This window comes from Rhinolophus sinicus, chromosome 16 (genome assembly GCF_057876585.1).
Source record: "Rhinolophus sinicus isolate RSI-liver-muscle chromosome 16, RSI-T2T, whole genome shotgun sequence".
NCBI classification, from domain to species: Eukaryota; Metazoa; Chordata; class Mammalia; order Chiroptera; family Rhinolophidae; genus Rhinolophus; species Rhinolophus sinicus.
Window position 1 is genome coordinate 81,433,311 of NC_142516.1, and position 21,264 is coordinate 81,454,574.

The following is a 21,264-nucleotide window of genomic DNA, read 5'->3' on the forward strand; positions in this document are numbered from 1 at the left end:
CCAGAAAAGTGGGATTATCCAGCGCTGCCGGGCTCAGCCCAGGACAGTCAGAAGGAATAAACCAGAATAAAAATGAATAAAAATAAAGGCACTGAAATTCGTTTAGAAAGCTGTAATGTTCTCCTCCCTTTTCACTCAATTCTAGAGGTCACTATGCCCGGAACACTTGCTACCTGCCCCTTGCCCCAGCCAAGGCTCTATCAACTCTGACCAGCCCGGGGCTCTCCCATGTCCGGCTGCTGTGCCTGGCCAGACGTGGGAGAAAGGGTTGTTGTAGTCACCACCCATCCTTACTGAAATCAGGTGCCAGTAGCAGGTGGGGGGCAGAGCAACAGAGGACAGGCTGCATGTCCCTCTTAATCCAACCCCAAGCCATGTCCATGGGCCAACCCTGAAGACCGTTTTCTTTCTGGGTTAGGCCAGAAGGCCAGGTCTGAGCAGTACCATGGGCAGGGCCTCCAGGTGGCCTCCAAGGCCTCTGCCCCAGTCTCTGATTGGATTAGTTCTCTAGTGTCCACTGTATTCTAAGACTATGTAAAGGGGTCACTTGATAGAGAGAACCAGCATGGGAAGGCAGTTTCTTCAAAAATCCTATATGCTATGCTTTATTCAATTCAAAAATAGGTAAGAGAAAAATTCCCAAGTTTTCTTTTCACTAATTTTATTTATATTTGGTAGATTTCACTCAGAGTGTCTGTCAATTAATTCCGTCTTGTCTGAGATGTACCTGCATGTGCATGTGTGTATAATCCCTTAGAAACTTTATTTGGTGCAACTTCATATTTTTGGTATATAGAAATAATTTTATTTTCGTATTGCAGCACAGTAGACATACAATCAACATTATTTCCTAGGTTGTGCAATATATAAATTATTCACATTAAAAAATTAAGAACAGAAAGCCTCATATGCAGGAAATATTTTAAAATGTCTAATTTTGAATCTGTGTTTTGACATTATACACTACTAGCTTTATAAATCTGAATAAATACATGATACACATTGGAACAAAGTATACATAGATGCTTAATTCAGTGAACAGCTAACTCGCTCTTCACTTTGGTCATTGGGATTCCAGGCGCTGAGGCATAGTGGATCTGAAAGAGACTTCCAGAAGTACGTTTATTACACTGGCATTTTAAACATTTCTGTTCTTCTATTCTCCTTTATAGCGAGGGGACCTTTTCTCCTTAAAAGCCAGAAGACCTTCTAGTCTGTCTTTCGTTGGAATAGTCTAAGAGAAACAAAACATTATGTTATCTGCATGAAAAAGTAAAAACAACTGTAAAAGTTTAACAAGCTTTATCTAAGAAAACTAATCTAAAATTTTTAAATCTAGTCATCTGAACAATTCTATCACCAAATTTATCATTCTAACTCCAAATATGCTTCCCCCCCATTTTGAATATACTTTAAAAAATTAATAGGCTTTATTTTTAGATAATTTTAGGTTTACAAAAAAAATTGAGCAAAAGTTCAGAATTCCCACAGACACCCACAAGACCTCCACCAATTCCTCTAATATTAACATCTTGCATGAGTGTGGTACATTTGTTACAAATGAACAAATATCGATATATTATTATTAACTAAAGTCCGTATTTTATATTAGAGTTCCACTGTGTTGTATATTTCATGGATTTTCACAGATGCATAATATCATGTACCCATCATTAGTGTCATACAGGATAGTTGCACAGCCCTAAACATCCCTTATGCTCCACCTATTCATCCCTGCCCGTTGCCTCCTCCAAAATGTCATATAGTACATAGCATTTTCAGATGGAATTCTTCACTGAGCAATATGCATTTAAGGTTCCTTCCTGTTTGTTTGTGGCAGGATAATTCATTTCCCTTTATCCTGGAATAATACTCCATTGTACAGACGTATCACAATTTATCCAGTCACCTAGTAAAGGACATCTGGGCTGCGTTTGAGTTTGGCAATTATGAATAAAGCTGCTACAAACACTGGTGTGCAGGCTTTTGTGTGGTCATACAAGGTATGATCAAACACTATGGTGAAGTTTAAATTAAAAACAAAATTTATTACAGTGAAAGACACACTGCCATTAATCCCCCTCAAAATACTCCTCTTGCTTTGAAAACATTTATACCATCATTCTTGCCACTTTCTGAAGCAGTTCTGGAAGTCCTCTTTCCTGAGTGTCTTTCGTTGTGCTGTCGTGGCTGCCTCGATGTCCTGAATCGATTCAAAACTTTTACCTTTCAAGGTCATTTTGACTTTGGGGAAGAGCCAGAAGTCGCATGGTGCCAGATCCAGTGAATAAGGACACACTGTAATGTTTTTATTTAATAGAAATTGCCGTATCAGAAGCGATGTGTGACATGGAGCCTTTCCATTATGATCACAAAATATGGTGAATGCTGCTGCCAAATGCCATCCAAAGGAAAGGCAGGGATCTTCAATATGGGAAGCGGTACAATGAACCTTAGTAACAGTGTGTGACAAGTTTCAACTTGTTTGGTGCAGTCAGTCAGGTGTGAGCTACGGTTGAGAGAAGGCGTGGTTTAAAGTGTGCCTAAATCATCCTCCATCATGACAACACTCCGTGTCACACATCACTTCTGGTACAGCAACTTCTGTCAAATAAAAACATTACAGTGTGTCCTCATCCACCTTAATCACCATGCGACTTCTGGCTCTTTCCCAAAGTCAAAATGATTCAGGACATCAAGGCAGCCATGACAGCACAACTAAAGACACTCACGAAAGTGGACTTCCAGAACTGCTTCAGAAAGTGGCAAAAATGATGGAACAAGTGTGTTCGAAGTGAGGGGGAGTATTTTGAGGGGAATGAATGGCAATGTGTCTTTTACTGTAATACATTTTTTAAATTTAAACATTCACATTCTTTAATCACACTTCGTAAGTCTTCAACTCATTTGGGTAAATACGTAAGAGCAAGGTTGCTGGATCATGTCGTAAGACTATGTTTAGCTTTGTATGAAATGGCCAAATTATGGTATCTCGTTTTTATTTGCATTTCTTAATTAACATATGATATGGAGCATCTTTTCTTATGCTTATTTGCCCTCTGTATATCTACTTGATGAAGTGTCTGTTCAGATCTTTTACCCACCTTTTAATTGGTTATTTTCTTATTGTTGAGTTTTAAAAGTTCTCTGTATGTTCTGGATACAAGTCCTTCATCAGATAAGTGTTTTGCAAAAATTTTTCCCCAGTCTTTTTATTATATGTGCTGCCGAAGCGAGCACAATCCCGTCTTTTTATTCTCATCACCGTCATTTGCAAAGAAGTAGTTCATCAATATTTTTCTTTCATAGATTATACTTCTGTTAGTGTATCTCAAAAGTCTTTGCCAAACCCAAAGTCACCTAGATTTTTTATCATCCAGAAGTTTTACAGTTCATCTTACACATTTAGGTCTATGACCCATTCTAATTTTTGTGAAGGGTAGAAGGTCTGTGTCTAGATTAATTTTTTGTAGTTGTGTGTCCAAATGCTTTAGTACTATTTGTTTTCAAGACTATCTTTTCTCGTTGAATTGCCTTTGTTCATTTGTCAAAGATCAGTTGACTATATTCCGGGCTTCCTATTCTGGTCCATTGATGTATTTGTCTATTCTTTTGTCAATACCAGTCTTGATTACTGTAGCTTTATAGTTAGTCTTGAAGTTGGGCAGTGTCAGTCCTCCAACTTTGTTCTTCAATCTTGTTGGCTAACCTGGGTCTTTGGATTTTCCATATAAACTTTAGAAACGGTCTGTCAATATAAACTAACTTATTGGGATTTTTATTGGACTTGCATTGAATCTATATATGAAGTTGGGAAGAATTAATAATATTGAGTCTTACTATCCATAAACATGGGACACCTTTCCATTTATTTAGATCTTGATTTCTTTCACCAGTTTTGTAGTTTTCCTCCTATAGATCTTGTACACATTTTGTTAGATTTATACATAAGTATTTTATTTTATTTTTTGTGCTAATGTAAATGATACTGTGCTTTCAATTTAAAAATCCAATTCTTCACTGCTGGTATATAGGGAAGCAACCAACTTTTATATATTAACCTTGTATCATGCAATCTTGCTGTAATTGCTTATGAGTGTTTTGTTGTTGATTCTTTGGGATTTTCTATATCATCTATAAACAGTTTTAGTTCTTCCTTCCCAATCTGTACACCTTTCATTTCTTTTTGTCTTATACTAGCTAGAACTTCTAGTAGACGTTGAAAAGGAGTGATGAGAGAGGACATACTTGCCTTGTTCCTGATCATTAAGTATGATCTTACCTGTAGGTTTTTTGTAGAAGTTCTTATCAAGTTGAAGAAGTTCCCCTCTAATCATAGTTTGCTAAGAATTTTTAATCACAAATGGGGGTTAGATTTTGCCAAATGCTTTCTCTGCATCTGTTGATATAATTGTATGATTTTTCCATCTTAGCCTGTTGATGTGATGACAGATTACACAAGTGTTGAACCAGCCTTGTGTATCTGGGGGGAAAAAATCCCATTTGGCTGTGGCATATAATTCTTTTCAGACATTGTTGGATTTGATTTGCTAATACTTTGTAAAGCATTTTTATATCTCTGTTCATAAGAGATAATGGTCTGTAGTTTTCCTTTTTGTTAAGTTCTTTGGTTTTGGTACCAGGGCAATACTGGCCTCATAGAATGAGTTTTAAAAAGTGTTCCTTCTGCTTCTATTTTCTGGAAAAGATTGTAGAGAATTGGTATAATTTCTTCCTTAAATATTTGGTCGAATTCACCAATGAAACCACCTGGGCCTGGTGCTTATTTTGGAAGTTTACTAATTATTGATTTAATTTCTTTAACAAACAGGACTATTCAGTTACTATTTCTCCTTATGTGAGTTTTGGTATATTGTGTCTTTCAAAGAATTGGTCGATTTTATCTAGGTTTTGTGGGCAAAGAGTTCTTCACAGAATTCCTTTATTATTCCTTTCAAGGTCCATGGGATCAGTTAGTGATGGTCTTTCTTGCATTTCTGATATTGGTAATTTTTATGTTCTTTTTCCTTGGTTAGCCTGGCTAGACCTTTACAAAGAACCAACTTTTTGTTTTGGTTCTTTTTCTATTGTCTTTCTATTTTCAATTACATTGATTTCTGCTCTAAAGTTTATTATTTCCTTTCTTTTGTTTACTTTGGATTTAACTTGCTCTTAATAATAAAGCAGAAACTTTTTATTGATCTAGATCTTTCTTTTCTAATATACGCATTCAATGCTATAAATTCTAAAATTGCTTTTGATGTATTCCCACAAATTTTGATGTTTCATTTTAATTTTCATTTAGTTAAAAAATGGTTTTTAAATCTTCTTGAGAATTTTTCTTTGATACATGTGTTATCTGGAAGTGAGTTGTTTAACCTTCATTAAAAAGATTAAATCCCACCATTAACAGGTGGGATTTTCCACCTATCTGTTACTTTTTTCTAGTTTAATTCCACTGTGGTCTGACAGAATACAATATATGATTTCTGTTCCTTTACATTTGATAAGGCGTGATTTATGGCCAAATATGCTTTCAAACTTTTTCTTCAGTTCCTGGGGCTGCCTATTTGTAAGAGATTTATAATTTACTTCATCGATGGCATGTGCTCATCAATGACAGGTGGTGACTTTTACCTACAGACCAGGTAGAGTAACACTCTAGCTGTCGCTCCTAATTCATGACAACGTTTAAATAGGAGCTGATGCAGTTCCCACTCTCAGGAAAGGTGGAACAAAATTCTTCTCCTACTTTAGATGCCCTAAAACAAAGTTACACCTTTCAGAAAAATAGAAGGAAGGGAAGAGGGGAAAGGAAAGGGGAGGGGAAAGGGGGATTGTTCCTCTATAGAAAGCCCTACTAATTTATGTACAAAAAAGAAAGGTGTATAATCAAATGAGCAAACTTTCAGTGGGCAGGAGGGAGGGCTGAGAATGTCAGGAAGCGCCAATGAGTCTCCAACACCGATGTCCCAACAAGGACACTGCTCCCTCCTCTGAGCACTCTACACTGGAGCGAGCGTTCAAGTCACACCCACAAAATACAACATGAGCCAGAGAAACAGGCACAGCATGAATGGTACTATTTAATTATACTAAGAGTTTTCTAAATTATGTAGACAAGAGTCATTAGAACCGTGTTTCCCCGACAATAAGACCTCACCAGAAAATAAGCCCTAGCATGATTTTTCAGGAGGACATCCCAAACACAAGCCCTAATGCGTCTTTTGGAACAAAAATTAATATAAGACCTGGTCTTATTTTCGGGGAAACAAGGTATGTAGAACGGAATTAGTCATAAGAGCCAGTAACAGTCAAATAGCAGAAACAACTAATTTCAGTCCCTTTATATGAATCTGGAATGGGTATGAGTACAGTCTTGCTCAGTGACACAGATTTCATTTGACTTATACAGAAGGGAAACATATTTTGTAAGGGGTATCCTCACTGCATGTGATTGTATGACGTACCTGAGCATAACAAGCTTCTTCTATGGCTAACCCTGTTACTAAATCGACCTGAGGACAAAAACAGAATTCATTTCAGCAGGAATTACTTTTTAAAATATGGTATATGCAATACAAATTTAAGTTTAATAATCTTATTCCAAATAACTGAATCCTTTGGTATAATGCAGCAAGTCAGATGACCAGAGCGAGACTCTGGAACGTGGCTGCCGGGGTTCAAAGCCTGACTCCACCATGTGAGAGCTGTGTAACCTTGGGGGAATTATAACCTCCCTGTGCCTCGGAGAGGCACATCTGAACAAGGAGCTAACTGCAGTAACCTACCAGTTTGGGGTACTGTCAGGATTCAATCAGTTAATTTAGGTAAAGACTTTATAAAGTACTTAAGATACACAGGCAGACCTCGGAGATACTGCGGGTTCGTTCCAGACAGCCACAATAAAGCAAATGTCACAATAAAGTCACACAAATTTTTAAGTTTCCCAGTGCATATAAAAGTTATGTTGGGGGTGACCGTTAGCTCAGCTGGTTAGTGCACGGTGCTGGTAGCACCAAGGTTGCCGGTTCGATCCCCACATGGGCCACTGTGAGCTGAGCCCTCTTTAAAAAACAAAAAAAAGTTATGTTTACACTACGCTGTAGTTTATTAAGTGTGCAACAGGATTATGTCTAAAATAACATGCACATATCTTAACTAAAAAGTACCTTATTGCTAAAAAATGCTAACCACCATCTTTTTGCTGGTGGAGGGTCTTGTCTGGATATTTTGTTGATTAAAACAAAATATCCATGAGGCACAATAAAATGAAATACAATAAAATGAGGAGTGTGTGTGTGTGTGTGTGTGTGTGTGTGTGTGTGTGTGTGTCCTGGCACACAGTAAGGCTCATATAAGGTATTTGCTACTAAGTATTGTTACTATCACATAAGAATTTCTGAAAACTAATCAAAACCTTTGTTAATGTTTAAAACTGCATTTTTTGCTAACAAATTCAATTTATTCACTGCTATGAAGCCCAGGACAATACAGTGGGTTCTGGGTCTGCAAGTAATAAGTACCTTTCTTCAAAACTCCCATCATTTAAGCAGAATGTACGTACTGTAATTACAGCTGGGTCAGTGGCTGCCTGTACCGCTTCCCTGCCCTACCTACCTGCCCCAGCATGGGGCCTCCTACCCTCAGAGCCACCTCCCCAGAGGAACCCCAGGACACCCTACAGACTTGCCAGATTTTATGTGTATCTCCTGCAGAAAGCACATGGAGACGTTAAAGGTAGAGAGCCAGGAAGCTCTCCCCAAAATGCATTTTTATAATACAATACTGGTACTGAGAAGATACACACGGCCTTTTTCTTTTGATTTTCCTATGAAATACTAGACAGTAAATCTATCAACTCAATGGCAAAAGTAACAAGCATGTCATTAAGCTGTAGGGCATCGGTGAAATTACCAAATTCTGTGATATGACACTGAATTAACAGCTTAAGCAGAATGAAATCAGTGATGTGGCTACAAAGAACCTGAGCAGCTTTCAGTAGCACTGAAGCAGCTGCATTTTAGACCATTAAGAAATAATGCACAAGTCCAAATATGGATCATTAAATTAAATCCCCATTCCCTACTCTAACAATAAACGCAAGCATTAAGGAATTTACCTCCATCCCTTGATTAATTGCTAATTTTGCCACTCGCATTGCAACAGGTCCCTAAAATTCAAATAAAAGAAAAAGATTTTAATTATTATTTATGCAAATTATGTTGTATATCTCAGCAAAATTCAGAAATTTCCACTGCTGGCTCTATGGCCTAGGAGCAACAACCGTTGTAAGATGTAATTGATGAGGAATTTCTTTTAGGAGCCTTGCAAAGTATAAATTGCAATTGTAGCAACTCTATTGCATCAGCAAGTTATGTAGCTTGCAGCAACCTGTATATATGGAGGTCAGCAGATGGTGTGAACGTAGCACCAGGCTTACCATTCTTCACTCAATCTCCCTAGAGGTTAAGCAGGGAAAACAAAAGGGGGCAAAGTGTCTGGCATGACACCACACCCATCAGACAGCATGACCATTAGACACTGGCTCTGTCTTTCTCCTCCATGGGCACCGATAAATAACCACGAGGATGACGTACAGTAAAGCAGTTCCTTCTGGCAGTGCTCCCACATCACACAAAAGCTTAAAGTCCAAACAAGTCATTCCAGATGTGTGAGGGTCACAGAGAAAAGACCTGGGTGTCCTCTGTGAGAAGGAAAACATTACTTTTGTCTTAGAAAACCACAGTCCTCCAGATGGAATTTAGTTATTTGTTTACATTTTAAATTCCTAAAAAATGTTTAGGTGTGATGAATTAGAATTCAGTGGCATATTTTAAAATGTCTTTTGAATTAAAATGCAAGGCTCTAAATAACAGACAGGACAAAGGACCCCCAAAAGTGAAAGGTAAATGCATGACGACATGCAAGTGCCAGTTTTTCCTATCCAGGGCTTTCGATGATCAACTTTAAGCTTTCTAAATTAAATTCTCTTCCTAAGTCACATGTTTAAAAATGTTTTTCAGAGGCCACAATTTTCCAAGGCTTACACAAGTATCTTAGCTAGAATTCTTCCAATTATGATCTGCATGGGCAGGGCACATATAAGTTTTTTTTTTAATCATCAATTCATGTTTTTTTTCCCCCTAAACACAGTGCTCCTTTCCATGAGACTCTTCTCTATTCACTTTTATTACCAGCTGATCCTTGTTTTGATACTGGTCAAATTTCCATATTACACAAATCTCCAAGTCCCCTGTTCCAATGTGGGTGGGGATTCAGGGGTCTGGGACGGGCCTGGAACCCTGCTTGTTTAACACGCTCCCAGGGGATCCCTGGGCTGCTAGCCCACAGAACACACTCTGGCTAGCAAGGTTTAGAAAACAGCAAAACAGCAAGTGAAAATGCTCTTACGTATAATGCTTATTGAATTAGCTTCTCTTTCAAAATCTAAAACCAATGCCTCTTCTATACAAAACCACGTTCTCAGACAGAAACATGGAAATAATACATAATACAGAAATCACACAGAAACACTAATTTTATAGAAGCTTTCTAATTACTTGGAAGAGTAATCATTCAGTGACAAAACTATAAAGATTATTCCACCTCAAATTGCATTTTGTAACTTTTGCATATAGTTTCACAGCTATACATTTTCAGCATCTCCCTTGACCTGGGTAAGAATTAATTCCAGCAATTAATGTTCTCAGAGGCATGTCCGTCAGACGAAAGAGACAGTAATGACAGCCCGCTTTCCCAAGGAGTGGAATGTAACTGATGTCAGATTGGGGTGGGGGCTCTCAGGCAGGGTGCGTGTGGGCACTGAGGGCATTACTGCAGTGAGAATCACCGGGAGAGAGTGAGAGAAGGCATGGGAACCACAGGGGTGCTAAGGTACTAATAACAAGCCTCCTGGCTGGAGCTCCGGAGCAGGGAGCTGAACACTCCCGTCCAAAGCCAGGAAATGCTGGGACATCAGAACTGGAATTGTGCTAAAACCCTGCTTAGACACACCCCTTTATTTCAAGTGAGACATGTGGTGGTCATAAATTTTTAAGCCAAAGGAAGTCATTAAAGCAATATTTAAACTATTATCTCTCCTGATACTTGTACCTTTCATCTTTCTTTAGGTAGACATTTCCCTAATATTTTGGGGAAATATTAATGCCGAAGTTACAGTGAGAGTATTTGTTTTCTTTAAAACAATAAAATCTTTTCTACTTGCTCTCTTTCCATAATTCAGAGTATAAGGCTCTGTGTTACCTGTATGGGGAATAAATTACATAGGGGCCCTGCCCTGAAAAAGCTTACAGCTCATTCGTTCTTTGAGAAGGACTAAAGTGCTATCAACACGAGGCAGTGTGGCTTTAGAAGTCAACTGTGAGGCCCTGTTGGACAGCTCTCAGGGGACAGGTATGTCACAGCAGGCCTGGGCCTTTGACAACAAAGAACTCCAAGAACTGGACGCGACACTCCCAACAATATGGAGGGTATGTGCATATTTTTTGGAGAGGAATTCATGAGAATCCCCAAAGGATCCATGGCCCCAAACAGATAAAAGAATCCTGTCTGTGCTAAATGACTGAGTTAGAGAGGATGTTATTTTGACTCCAGAAATAGTTAGGGGGGTTTTAAAACTTGCAATTCCAGTAGGGATAAAAACAAATCACTGTTTACATAGCAAATATCCTTAAATCTATCATTTCAGAAAAAAGTAATACTTGAAAAATACATCAGGGATAGAGTGTGAGAACAAAGAAACCCTTAAAACAGGATCCTTGATGTACAATTACTAATATTACACATGATGACTGTTGTCTGTGAGTAACATACAGTGAGTTCCAGATTTGAAAGTGGAATTGTGAGGAAGTATAGTGTGCACACAGGAGTTAAAATAAGGCTACATCACTAAAGAAACACAAACCGTGAGAGGAACCCCCACTGGTGCTCCAGCAGGTGCCGTCAGTTAGGGTACCACAGGGAAAGCCCACTTTGGCACAAATGGCTGCACTCTCCTTACTCATTTGTGTTTCAGCTAGAGGGTGACCAGTGTGACAACCCATCCATTGCTATTTCTTTCCACGTGTACGGCTCAGGTCAGAGTGTTCAACTGGTGAACTTAAGGTGCTAAGAAGTCCTGGCACGTGTGACAAACATGCTTGAGATATAGTATCAAAGCAAGGCTCGAGTATGGGCCTCAGATTACTTTCAAATCGTAATTTTAATTCTGAAGGCTTTTCACGTTAATCCAGTATACTATTTCTAGGTTTTGCAGCTACCGTGTACTTCTACACTTGGAGAGCAAGTCAAAGACATCATGGGTATGTAAGATGATTATTGTTTTGGACAACTTGCTATAAAAGTTCCCTAAAAAGAGGGGAAAGGAAGTGTAATTAGAAATACCTGAGGTAAAAACTCTCTCGCTAGGTCCAAGGCCTTTCTGTAGGCAGCATCGCCCTCCTGGTTCTGCTCCAGAACATGGCTGACCAAGCCCACAGCCTTGGCTTCCTGGCCATCGAGCACCCGTGCAGAGAAGATGAGCTCTTTGGCCAGCGACATCCCAATGGCACGAGGCAGTCTTTGCGTTCCCCCTGCAAATGGCGGAGAGAGAAAATGCAGGCAACAATTTCATTCAGGTTTCACATTTCAACGTTTCCTTTCTTCATTTATAAAAATAAACCAGTGCGGTGGCCGGATGGCTCAGTTGGTTAGAGCGCGAGCTCTTAACAACAAGGTTGCTGGTTCAATTCCCACATGGGATGGTGAGCTGTGCCCCCTGCAACTAAAGACTGAAAATGGCAACTGGACTTGGAGCTGAACTGTGTCCTCCACAATCAGATTGAAGGACAACAACTTGGAGCTGATGGGCCCTGGAGAAACACACTGTTCCCCATATTCTCCAATAAAATTTATTTAAAAAAAAAAAAAAAAAAAAAAGCCAGGGCAAGTTTATATGTCAAAATTAGTAACTGGAAAACTTCAAAACAGAATCTAATTTCTTAGTTTATAAAATTAGTAACACCAAAAAGTACTTGAGACTCTTATATCATTGATTCTGGCACTGACTATTACTTTCAACACAGCTGCTGTGTTTCTCAATCGAATCCACCGTCATTACAGTGTCAGGAATCCTGCGATGCACATCAGTGGGCAAGCAACACTGTCCCTTCAGCCCATTCACCAGGTGACAGGTCCATCAAGCCTGGCACTTCTCTTTCAGTGTAGATAAAAGTTACCAAATTCTGAGAAATTCAACTCATGTACTTGAAAAGAATCATTTATGGTAAATGACTTGTAAACTAATTCTAGTTTAATTTTAAAAAAAGCAAAACAAAACTGCTAACTGCTCATGCTAATAGTCTTTATCCTGGCAGTGTTTACTTTTCTGGGGTAAGTATGAAGCATCCCAACACACTGCTCCGTCAGATCCATCTATGTATTCACTCCAGTATCCTCAGTGATGAGGCTGGGATCTCATTAACTAGTAAGCTGGACAAAAGCAGGTCATATTCTTACTGGTACCCTCAATTTTTACCAATAAGAATACGAAAACAGCTACATCAGGATTCGTATAAATCTCATCCTTAATGGCTGTTGGGCTGCGTGGCTACTGGCGGCCACGCGGCAGGAGCAGCTGACTGCCAAGTTCCAGAGGAGGAAAGACAAACTGATGGTCTGCCATCCAAATAAGCTCACTGTATTTTGTTTGGCCCACAATGTTTACACTTTTTCCCCGCATTAGTTACCAACAATTAAAAACTGGGTGGGTGATGGCATACAGAACCAGCTTCCCCTGGCCGTCACAGGGAGCTGCCCCTTCAAGACGCAATGCATGCCTGTTTGCTCCGCCTCCACCACAGCTGTTAGCGCACCCCTCCAACACTGCCAAGGGAGAGGTTGTGCTTCCCTTTAAACAACTTTCACAGGAAAGCAAATTTTTTTCTTATTCACATCTCCATCAAATGTGGGAAAATGAAACAGAAAGACCACAAGTTTCAAGAAAGCATATTTCCCTTCAGTAATTAAGTCTATTCCTACATGTTTAACCAACAACAGAGCGTGCCCGCATTGGAAGAACACAGCTTAAGATGATATTACTAAGCAACCATATTAAGAACCACGACCAGTACTTAGAAAATATGGGTGATTAAAAAGAGAAAAAAAACCTCAATGAATTAGGAAAGGACTGACATTATCTACAGGGATTGTTTTTGAACATAAATGAGTACTGCTTCTGTAAAACTCAGTTATTTATTAACCGTTTACACTGCTCAGTTAGAAATGGTGAGTTTATAAGTGTTTTACTCAATATGGCAGAAAATGTGTCTGAAAAAAATGAAGCATCAACAAATTTAAATCTAACTGCAAACACTGTTGTTACTCAGTGCAGTAAAGATAGGTCTGAGAACTTATGGGTAAAGCTCTATGGAAAACACAAGTTATTTACGGTGTTTCCAATGACAGCTGATTAGAACAGATATAAATAATACAACCCAGATAGCTATATTTACTCATGAAACTGATGAGAATTTTCATGAGACTGAAGAACTTAGGAAACAGTATTCATGATTAGCACAAATTAAGAAATTATTCTTTTCTGTGTTCTGTGAAGAGTTTAATGTAGATTGTTCAAAATTAACAAAAGTGACCCTCAATGGCCATTGTGAATGTTACACTTTTTATTCAACTGAAACTCAGTATTTTGCAAGTCCATAAAGCTTAATTTAAACCCATTCATCATATCATTTTGCTTATAGTATCCATATTATTCTCCATGAAAGAGGATTTTGTACAAATTTAACACAAAGCAACAGTCATGAAACTACCACCACAAAATGGGCCCACTCCTTCAAGCTGAATGGCATACAACTCAATGCTTTGATTAATGAACTAAATGCTAGAGGACATGATGTGAGAGTGAGAGGCACAGCGCCAAAGAGAGCTTTCTGTTTTGTTGAAAACAATGCATCATAGGATCCTAGGAAAAATCCTCAACTTGGCTCACCAACTAACACTGCGTATAAGACTTGGCCTTTTTGGTTGACATTATAAGCCGTCTATTCTTGGTACTGCCTACAAGTGGAATCATGTGGTATTTGTCCACTTATGACTGCCTTACTTCACTTACCCTAATGTCTTCAAGGTCCATCCATATTGTAGCACGTGTCAGGCTTTCCTTCTTTTCTCAGGCTGAATAATATTCCATTGTATGAATATACTAAGTTTTGTTTATTCATTCATCTGTTGGTGGACACCTGGATTACTCCCATCTTTTGGCTATTAGGAATAATGATGCTATGAATATGTGTGTACCATTTTTCAAGACCCTGCTTTCAATTCTTTTGGGTAGATATCCAGAAGCGGAACTGTAATCCTATGTTTAATTTTTTTGAGGAACAGCCATACTATTTTCCATAGCACCTGCACCATTTTACATTCCCACCAACAAGGCACAAGGATTCCATTTTCTCCATATTCTCACCTTGGTGTGTGTGTGTGTGTGTGTCTGTGTATATGTGTGTGCATATATATATGTATTTATTGTAGCCATCCTAATGGCTGTGAAGTGCTATCTTATTATGGTTTATGATTTGCATTTTCCCAACAATTTGTGATGCTGTCATGTGCTATTGGCCATTGGCATCTTTGGAGAAAAGTCTTACTTAAGTCCTTTGCTTATGTTTTAATTGTTTGTTTTGGGGTTTTTTTTTAAATTTTTTTTTTTTTTGCTGTTGTGGTGGTGGTTGAGTTGTAGTTCTTTATATATTGTGAATATTAATTCCTTATCAGATAAATGATCAGCAACCATTTTCTCCCATTTCATGGGTTGCCTTTTCACTCTGTTGATAGGGTCTGATGCATAAAAGTTTTTAATTCTGTTGAAATTCATTTTATTTTTGTTTCCTGTGCTTTTGGTGTCAAATCCAAGAGACAACTGCCAAATCCAACGTCACTAGTTTTCCCACTGTGTTCCTCTAAGAATTTTGTAGTTTCTATTTTTACATTAAGGTCTCTCATCCATTTGGAGGTAATTTTTGTATATGGTATAAGGTAAAGGTCCAACTTCATTCTTTTGCTGGTAGAAACCCAGTTTTACCAATACCATTTTTTGAAAGGGTCTGTCTTAAATAGTTACACAAATATAGGTTTAATTCACTCATTCTGACTGAAATTTTATCATTAGGAAATCTGTTGGGTAAGAAATTATCTAACCCACTTTCCTATGCTGCAATTTGCAGAAATAAAAGACTGATCTGTAGTTTTACATTTGTAGAATTGAAGATAACCGCCCCGTACCATCTCCACAAATATAAATTTTGTGATTTCAAACTATAAAAATGATATAGCCTGTTCAGTTTGCCTTTCTCAATTAATATTTAATGTTGATAGCATGAGCAAAGAGCTATACAAATGGAAGTAACTGAACTGCAGTGCAGTATGAGAATAAACTAACATGATTAATGTAGAATCTCAGATTTCTACAAATATCTCAGGCATAGTTACCTTAAATAGAAACTTTTTTTATGACAACATTCTACTCCAGTTTGGAAGCAGTGCTGTTTGTAAACAGCTATTTTCTATTACGAAATTAAAACACTACTGCTCATTAGGGAGTCGAGGCTCAGTGCAGCACATTTGGCAACCTGAGACAAGACGTGCCACTGAGTCTTGGTGTGGAAGGGAAGGTATCGGATTTATAAGTCCAAATGCAAACAGGCATACTAGAGAGAATATATTTCAATTCATCTTTGTTAATTCTGAATATTAAACTCTATTAGCTTAGCGTTAGGTAAAAATGAAGACCGTGTGTCATATTCCTGCCAGTTGATCTGCTTGCACCAGGCTTACTCCACTAGATCACATAACCTCCTTAGTGCTCGTAGCCACTGGAGTTCAGGCTCACTAAAGTGCCATCTCGAGAAACAGTCTTGGGACTGACAAAATTAAACAGTGGAATTAAAAACAGGGTTGTCACAGTGGAAATAAAACTGTTCCATTCTGACAGCAGCCCTCCTGCATTCAAGATCACGGAGCCCTACAAAACTGTTCAAATGCCCACTACTGTCCATTCCAGCAGCTTCCGACACAGAGCCCTCACTTCGGGCTGGGCCTGCTCTGAGGCTCAGAGACTTTTCATAACTTGCCCCGAGTCACTAAGTTAGGTTGCAGAAATAGGCTTCAAACCTACCTCTGCCGGATTCTTATTTACTGTGTGATAAGAAAGGAAAGAGAAAATTATGAAATGGGTGTATGGCTTGAGCGTATTTTATTTTAAAAAGGTGTGTGTGGTATATATAAGTAGGCATATATCAAACATGCCCAAACAGTTGTCTCTGTAGGGCTCAGCTAATAGGTAATGCTTTTCTTTTCCATTTCACCTTTCCATATTTCCAAAATGTTCTGCACTTTGTAGGTGATATGACACTGGAACAGGAGCAGAAGTGCTACAGCATTGTGCGAGACCACAGTACAGGGTCACAAAGAGGCAGCCGCTGAGTCAGAGCATCCCTGCCGCTTCCTGCCTATGTTCCCCGGAGGCTTTCCAGGCCTCAGGAAGCCTCAGCTCCTCTGGGCGAGCCAGGGTACTCAAGGAGCATGCAGTCAGTACACTCCCAGGCCACAACTGCAGGTACTACCGAATGAAGGGAAATGTGGACGTGAGCTGAGAACTTTCACGATAGCTCACAAGACTCCTGCTAAAAAACAAGTACCTCAACTGTTCTCAGGGGCAATAAATTTAAGAGCACATTTTGCTTCCACAAAAAACTCTTCCTGAGTCACTTCATCACCTACCAGAAAAGGGTATTCTGTGGTGTTCCGTGAGTCTGCATGAGGGTGCATCAGAGCAACAAGCAGAAATTAAGACCCGAAGCTGCATTCCTGTTATGGAGAAAGGAAGCGTCTTGGCCACCGCCGCTGCCCCTGCTAATGCTCAGAAAAAGCCAGCTAATTTCAAAGGCTTTGTTTTGGCTCTGTCAACAAGAAGATTCTGAGTCAGTGGGTCTGACGTGGGCCCTAAGGTTCTGCATTTCTAACGGGCTCCAACATTCAGACGAAGAGACACTGGAATCTGCTGACCCACTGCTGTAAAACGTGAGGTGCAGGCGATTTTTAAATGAAGTAACAGAATTTACAAAACCGAATGAGTATTTGCCACTTTAGAATAGTCACCACCTTTTTGGAATTCCTCCTTGGGAACGAATTTTCAAGATGACAACACATTTGTTCAATTCATTCAAGTACTTATTGCAGCTTCCTGTTTAGGCACGTGGATACAGCTGGGAATGAAACAAAGCCACTGCCTCTTGGAGCTTACAATCCTGTGGGGAAGTCACAATATGCCAATAATACCGTCAGACGGCAGGAGAGCAGTGCCAGGGCATGGGGTGGGCAGTTTAGATACGCCAGCCGGCCAGGGAGGGGCTCTGAGGTGACACTGAGCTGAGACCAGAGGAGCACAGGGCGGCCAGAGTGGCTGGAGTGGCAGGAGGAATAGCCTGAAAGGAGCAGGGCCAGATCCCGCGGGTCCCCTGGAACCAGGGTTTACTCTAAGGGTGACAGGAAGCCATTGAGCATCTGAGAGCATCTTCTAAAAACAGTGTTGTGGGAATGTCATGCTCTAGATTTGGATTTGAGGATAAGCTGTGGTCATTGTGAGCCAAGAATACAGTAGATGTTCATACTATTTGTGGTAGGGCACCAACAGACTCGGAGAGAAATTTCAAAACAAGTTCAATGTCAGTCATATTTTGGCTGCCCAGCGTACACAGCCTCCATTAAAATCCTGGTCTTTCTTTTGGAGAACCACCACTTGTATGCAGTCTGGGATAGTGGAGGATCCCACCAATGGAGTCTGGGGGGGGCCAGATCTTCCTCTCTGCCCTGGCACAGCTAGGCAGGCATCCAAGTCAGGTCTGGTCTGTTGGATGTTACTCTTCAGGATCAGGAGTGCAATGGGTGACCCTGGAACACGGGGACTTTCTGAGCTTACAGGTAGCACTTGGGCACTGATGTGCAGACCTGAGGATTCTTGTATTGTGACCCCTGCCACAGTGTGGACTGTCTGGTTCCAGGGCTTCTAGGTTCCATTTTGTGCTCTAAGCATTATTCTCTAGCCATCCATTGATTCTGGGAACTTTACAATAATTTTCCTTTCCATTTAGGGCAGCCAGAGTCCATTTCTGTTGCATGCTTTCCAACATCATGAATGATACAATAACATTAACTAGCAGTTTTGTTTTTCCTTCTCTCAGAAAGTTAGATGAAACTGAACAGGAGTTTACGTTTTACTTTTTCCAAATAAAATCCATTTGTTCGATCACTAATGTATTGGTTGAGTGACCTAATATGTATATGCCAGGCACTGTCCCAGGTGCTGAACAGTGGTGAACCACACAGAAGCTTCTGTCTTCTGAAGCTTACATCTTATAGGCAGAAAGGGAAGAAAAGGGGCAATACAGAAGCACTTGGACAGGAAAGAACTGAGGTTGTGATGAGTGGAAAGGAGAGAATCTAAGGCAGGTAAAAAAAAGTTCTGAGATTATCACTAGATGGCTCATTTAGATTGGGTGGGGTGGTGTGAGGCAGGAGGGCCTGTTGGATAAATAAATGGGAGGCCCGTGTCTGAATGCTAAAAGACAGCCAAATGAAGATCTGGCAGAAGAACACCCAATGATGAGATCTGCTGTGCACAGGGTAAGGGGAAGCCAAGCTCAGCATGTTCAAGGACGAGGAAGGAAGCCACTGTAGCCAGCAGGAGGATGTGAGGTGGGACAGGCAGGGTTCGGATCACACAGATGTGGCATAAGTTTACATCTGACTCTACCTATGATACAAAGATACCAGAGGGATTTGAGTGGGAAGTGACATAATTTGATTTGCATTTTAAAAGATCCTTTGTAAGCTTGGCAGAGAAGAGATTACAGGGGCAAGATGAAAGCACCTGCCCAGTAGGAGGCTGCAGCTCTTGTCCAAGTACAGTATGATGGCAGCTTGAACTGAAAGAGGGCAAGAGGGGAGTTGGGAGCTGGGGCAAGTGTTGTCCACAACACTTGTGAAATGGATGTGGGGAGAAAGCGAAATCAATCTAATGCCTGGATTGCTGACTTAGGTGCATGAGCAGAAGGTGGTGTTCACTGACACTGGAGGCAGGACATGTTAAGTATGAGATGTCTTTTACGTAAGTAAGTGGAGCAGTGAGGCATGTGACTGGATATGTAGCCTCAGTGTATTAATGATCACTACCATGTAGCTGCACATTCAAAGCCAGGGACCTGGATGCGATCACCTGGGGATACTGTTTACCAGAGAAGGACGGCAAGACCCTGAGAAGTGCCCACTGGAGTGGAGTGAGGTGGGAGAAGCGTGGCAAGGAGCTGGTGCTCAGCAGCCAACCACTTTTGGTTGTCTACCCACCACCATTCACCTCAACCTGCTTCCAATACAAGTCTGCAGGGCTCTTCCAGGAAACATTTCTTCACCGAAATAAAGATACCCAGGAATTAACAGGCTGCTTCCAGGAGGCTGTCACGTCTACATGCGACACTTGGAGAAACAGTAGCCACCTGATGGGGGCCAGCAAGGGCTGAATCCTTAGCCTGAAGATGGCACAACAGAAAGACGTCACTAAACTGAATTTACCAATCCCGAAATTGCCTTATTTTGTAACTTTCTGTGATGTTACACTGTATTTTCTTATTGTTTAAGCAACCTGAAATAGGATTTCCTGTTACTTGTGCCAAAAATGTCTGAAGTATAGATGACTGAAGAAAGAGTTTTAACACACACTTTGGAGAGTGGAAAGCAAACATACTGGGGCAGTATGGTAGGATTTCTGGGCAAAATTAACTACACATTTGAGATTTGTGGTCATGAGATGAGTTAGCATGGTTACCTATTTTTTCCCCCAACAACTCATAGCCATTTGGGGGTGGACACAGAATCGGCAGATAAGCTGAAACTTTGCTAGACAAGCACAAGAAGAGGGCAGAAGCCAAACAACAGCAATAGCAGATATTTACCCGGCTGACACTATGTGATAATGCTCTGTACCTGTCCTACACACTTCACAAGTAGTAAATAGTTCACTTAATCCTTATAATCCTGTGATGCTGGCATGAAGATACTTAAGGTCATTTGTAAGGAAATCATTATCACAAAGGACTGTGAAATCTAAGCTGGGTGGGGAGAGGAGTGACATGGCTTAGAAAGTGCCCATGGACTGGATGATTCTGTAAGGACCAAAGAGAAGTGGAAAATTAGAGTGTTGCAGAGTGAGGTTCAGGAAATCTGATTCAGAATGGAGCCGTTGTTGATGCTGCTGAAGTCTGGGCTCTAACCATGGGGGTAGTGGGCTACAATGGGACGGAGGAAAAGACCTCGGCAGGGCCATCAGAGAGCTGAAATCCAGTCCTGAGGACAGTACGAGGTAACGTGCATGAAATGCTTATCACAGTTCCTGGAACAGGTTTTCTGTGTTTTAAAACCTGTTGAAGAGAAAATATTAGGATACCGGGAATTTACGATTCTGAATGGGAACAATAATATATTCTTAACCAATCCAAAAGCTCTACCAGTTTCTCCAAATATCAGTAAAACAGCTGGGGAAAAACTCCTAAAATGCTATGTAACAGTCTACTATAATTTCTGCATAATATTTAGCATTTTAAACACCAATGATCTAATTCTTCAACACTTAATAAACAAACTCATTAGGGGGTATGTTTGTGTGCAGAAAACAAATCTATCAAATATGAATTATGTTTTCTTCTATGTGGCATTAAACATATAATGTAATGAAAATAAAGCATTTTGAAACTGTTCCCTGGTCAAATGAAAAGTTTGGTGGCGAAACGCGAGAGTAGCACGAGTCCTGATAAAGGGTGGAAGTGTGCTGGTTGGTGAAGGAGTGAGCAGAACGGCAAATACCTAAGGTTCCTTCATGTACAAATCTGATTCTCTTCTTGGCACTGAAATTTTGGAAGCAGGGAGCTTTGACCCATCATCTGAAGCCACAGACAAAATAACAAGATGGAAAGACTCAAAATGGGTGCTTTGTTTCTTTTGCTTGTGATCTACCAACAAAACGAAAATGTGTTTGTAACTTAGTTTTTAAAAGGTTGATTTTTATTTCCCCTTATTTACTAACTTTCAAAATAACAAGGTGGTTCCCTAGCATCATCCCAAGGTGACCAGCCTGTTTTCAGTCCTTGAGAATGATCATAAACTTCCAGATTTTAACAGTTGATGCATTAGAATCCA

The 21,264-nt window shown here is 40.0% G+C and overlaps 1 protein-coding gene across 6 annotated transcripts in view; it reads right to left on the reverse strand.

The window, feature by feature from the left end:
- Nucleotides 1–780: 780 nt before the first annotated feature.
- The window catches only part of AUH (AU RNA binding methylglutaconyl-CoA hydratase), a 165,348-nt gene continuing 144,864 nt past the window's right edge, over nt 781–21,264 (reverse strand). For 4 of the 6 annotated variants that reach the window (XM_019713877.3, XM_074330196.2, XM_074330194.2 and 1 more), the window contains 4 exons: nt 11,407–11,594; nt 8,123–8,173; nt 6,471–6,518; nt 781–1,234 (listed from right to left, as the gene is read on the reverse strand). In XM_019713877.3, the coding sequence (XP_019569436.2) occupies nt 1,157–1,234; nt 6,471–6,518; nt 8,123–8,173; nt 11,407–11,594 (365 nt within the window). In that variant the 3' untranslated portion in view covers nt 781–1,156. The remainder of the gene's footprint in view (nt 1,235–6,470; nt 6,519–8,122; nt 8,174–11,406; nt 11,595–21,264) is intronic. The other 2 variants (XM_074330193.2, XM_074330195.2) reach the window with 2 other exon arrangements.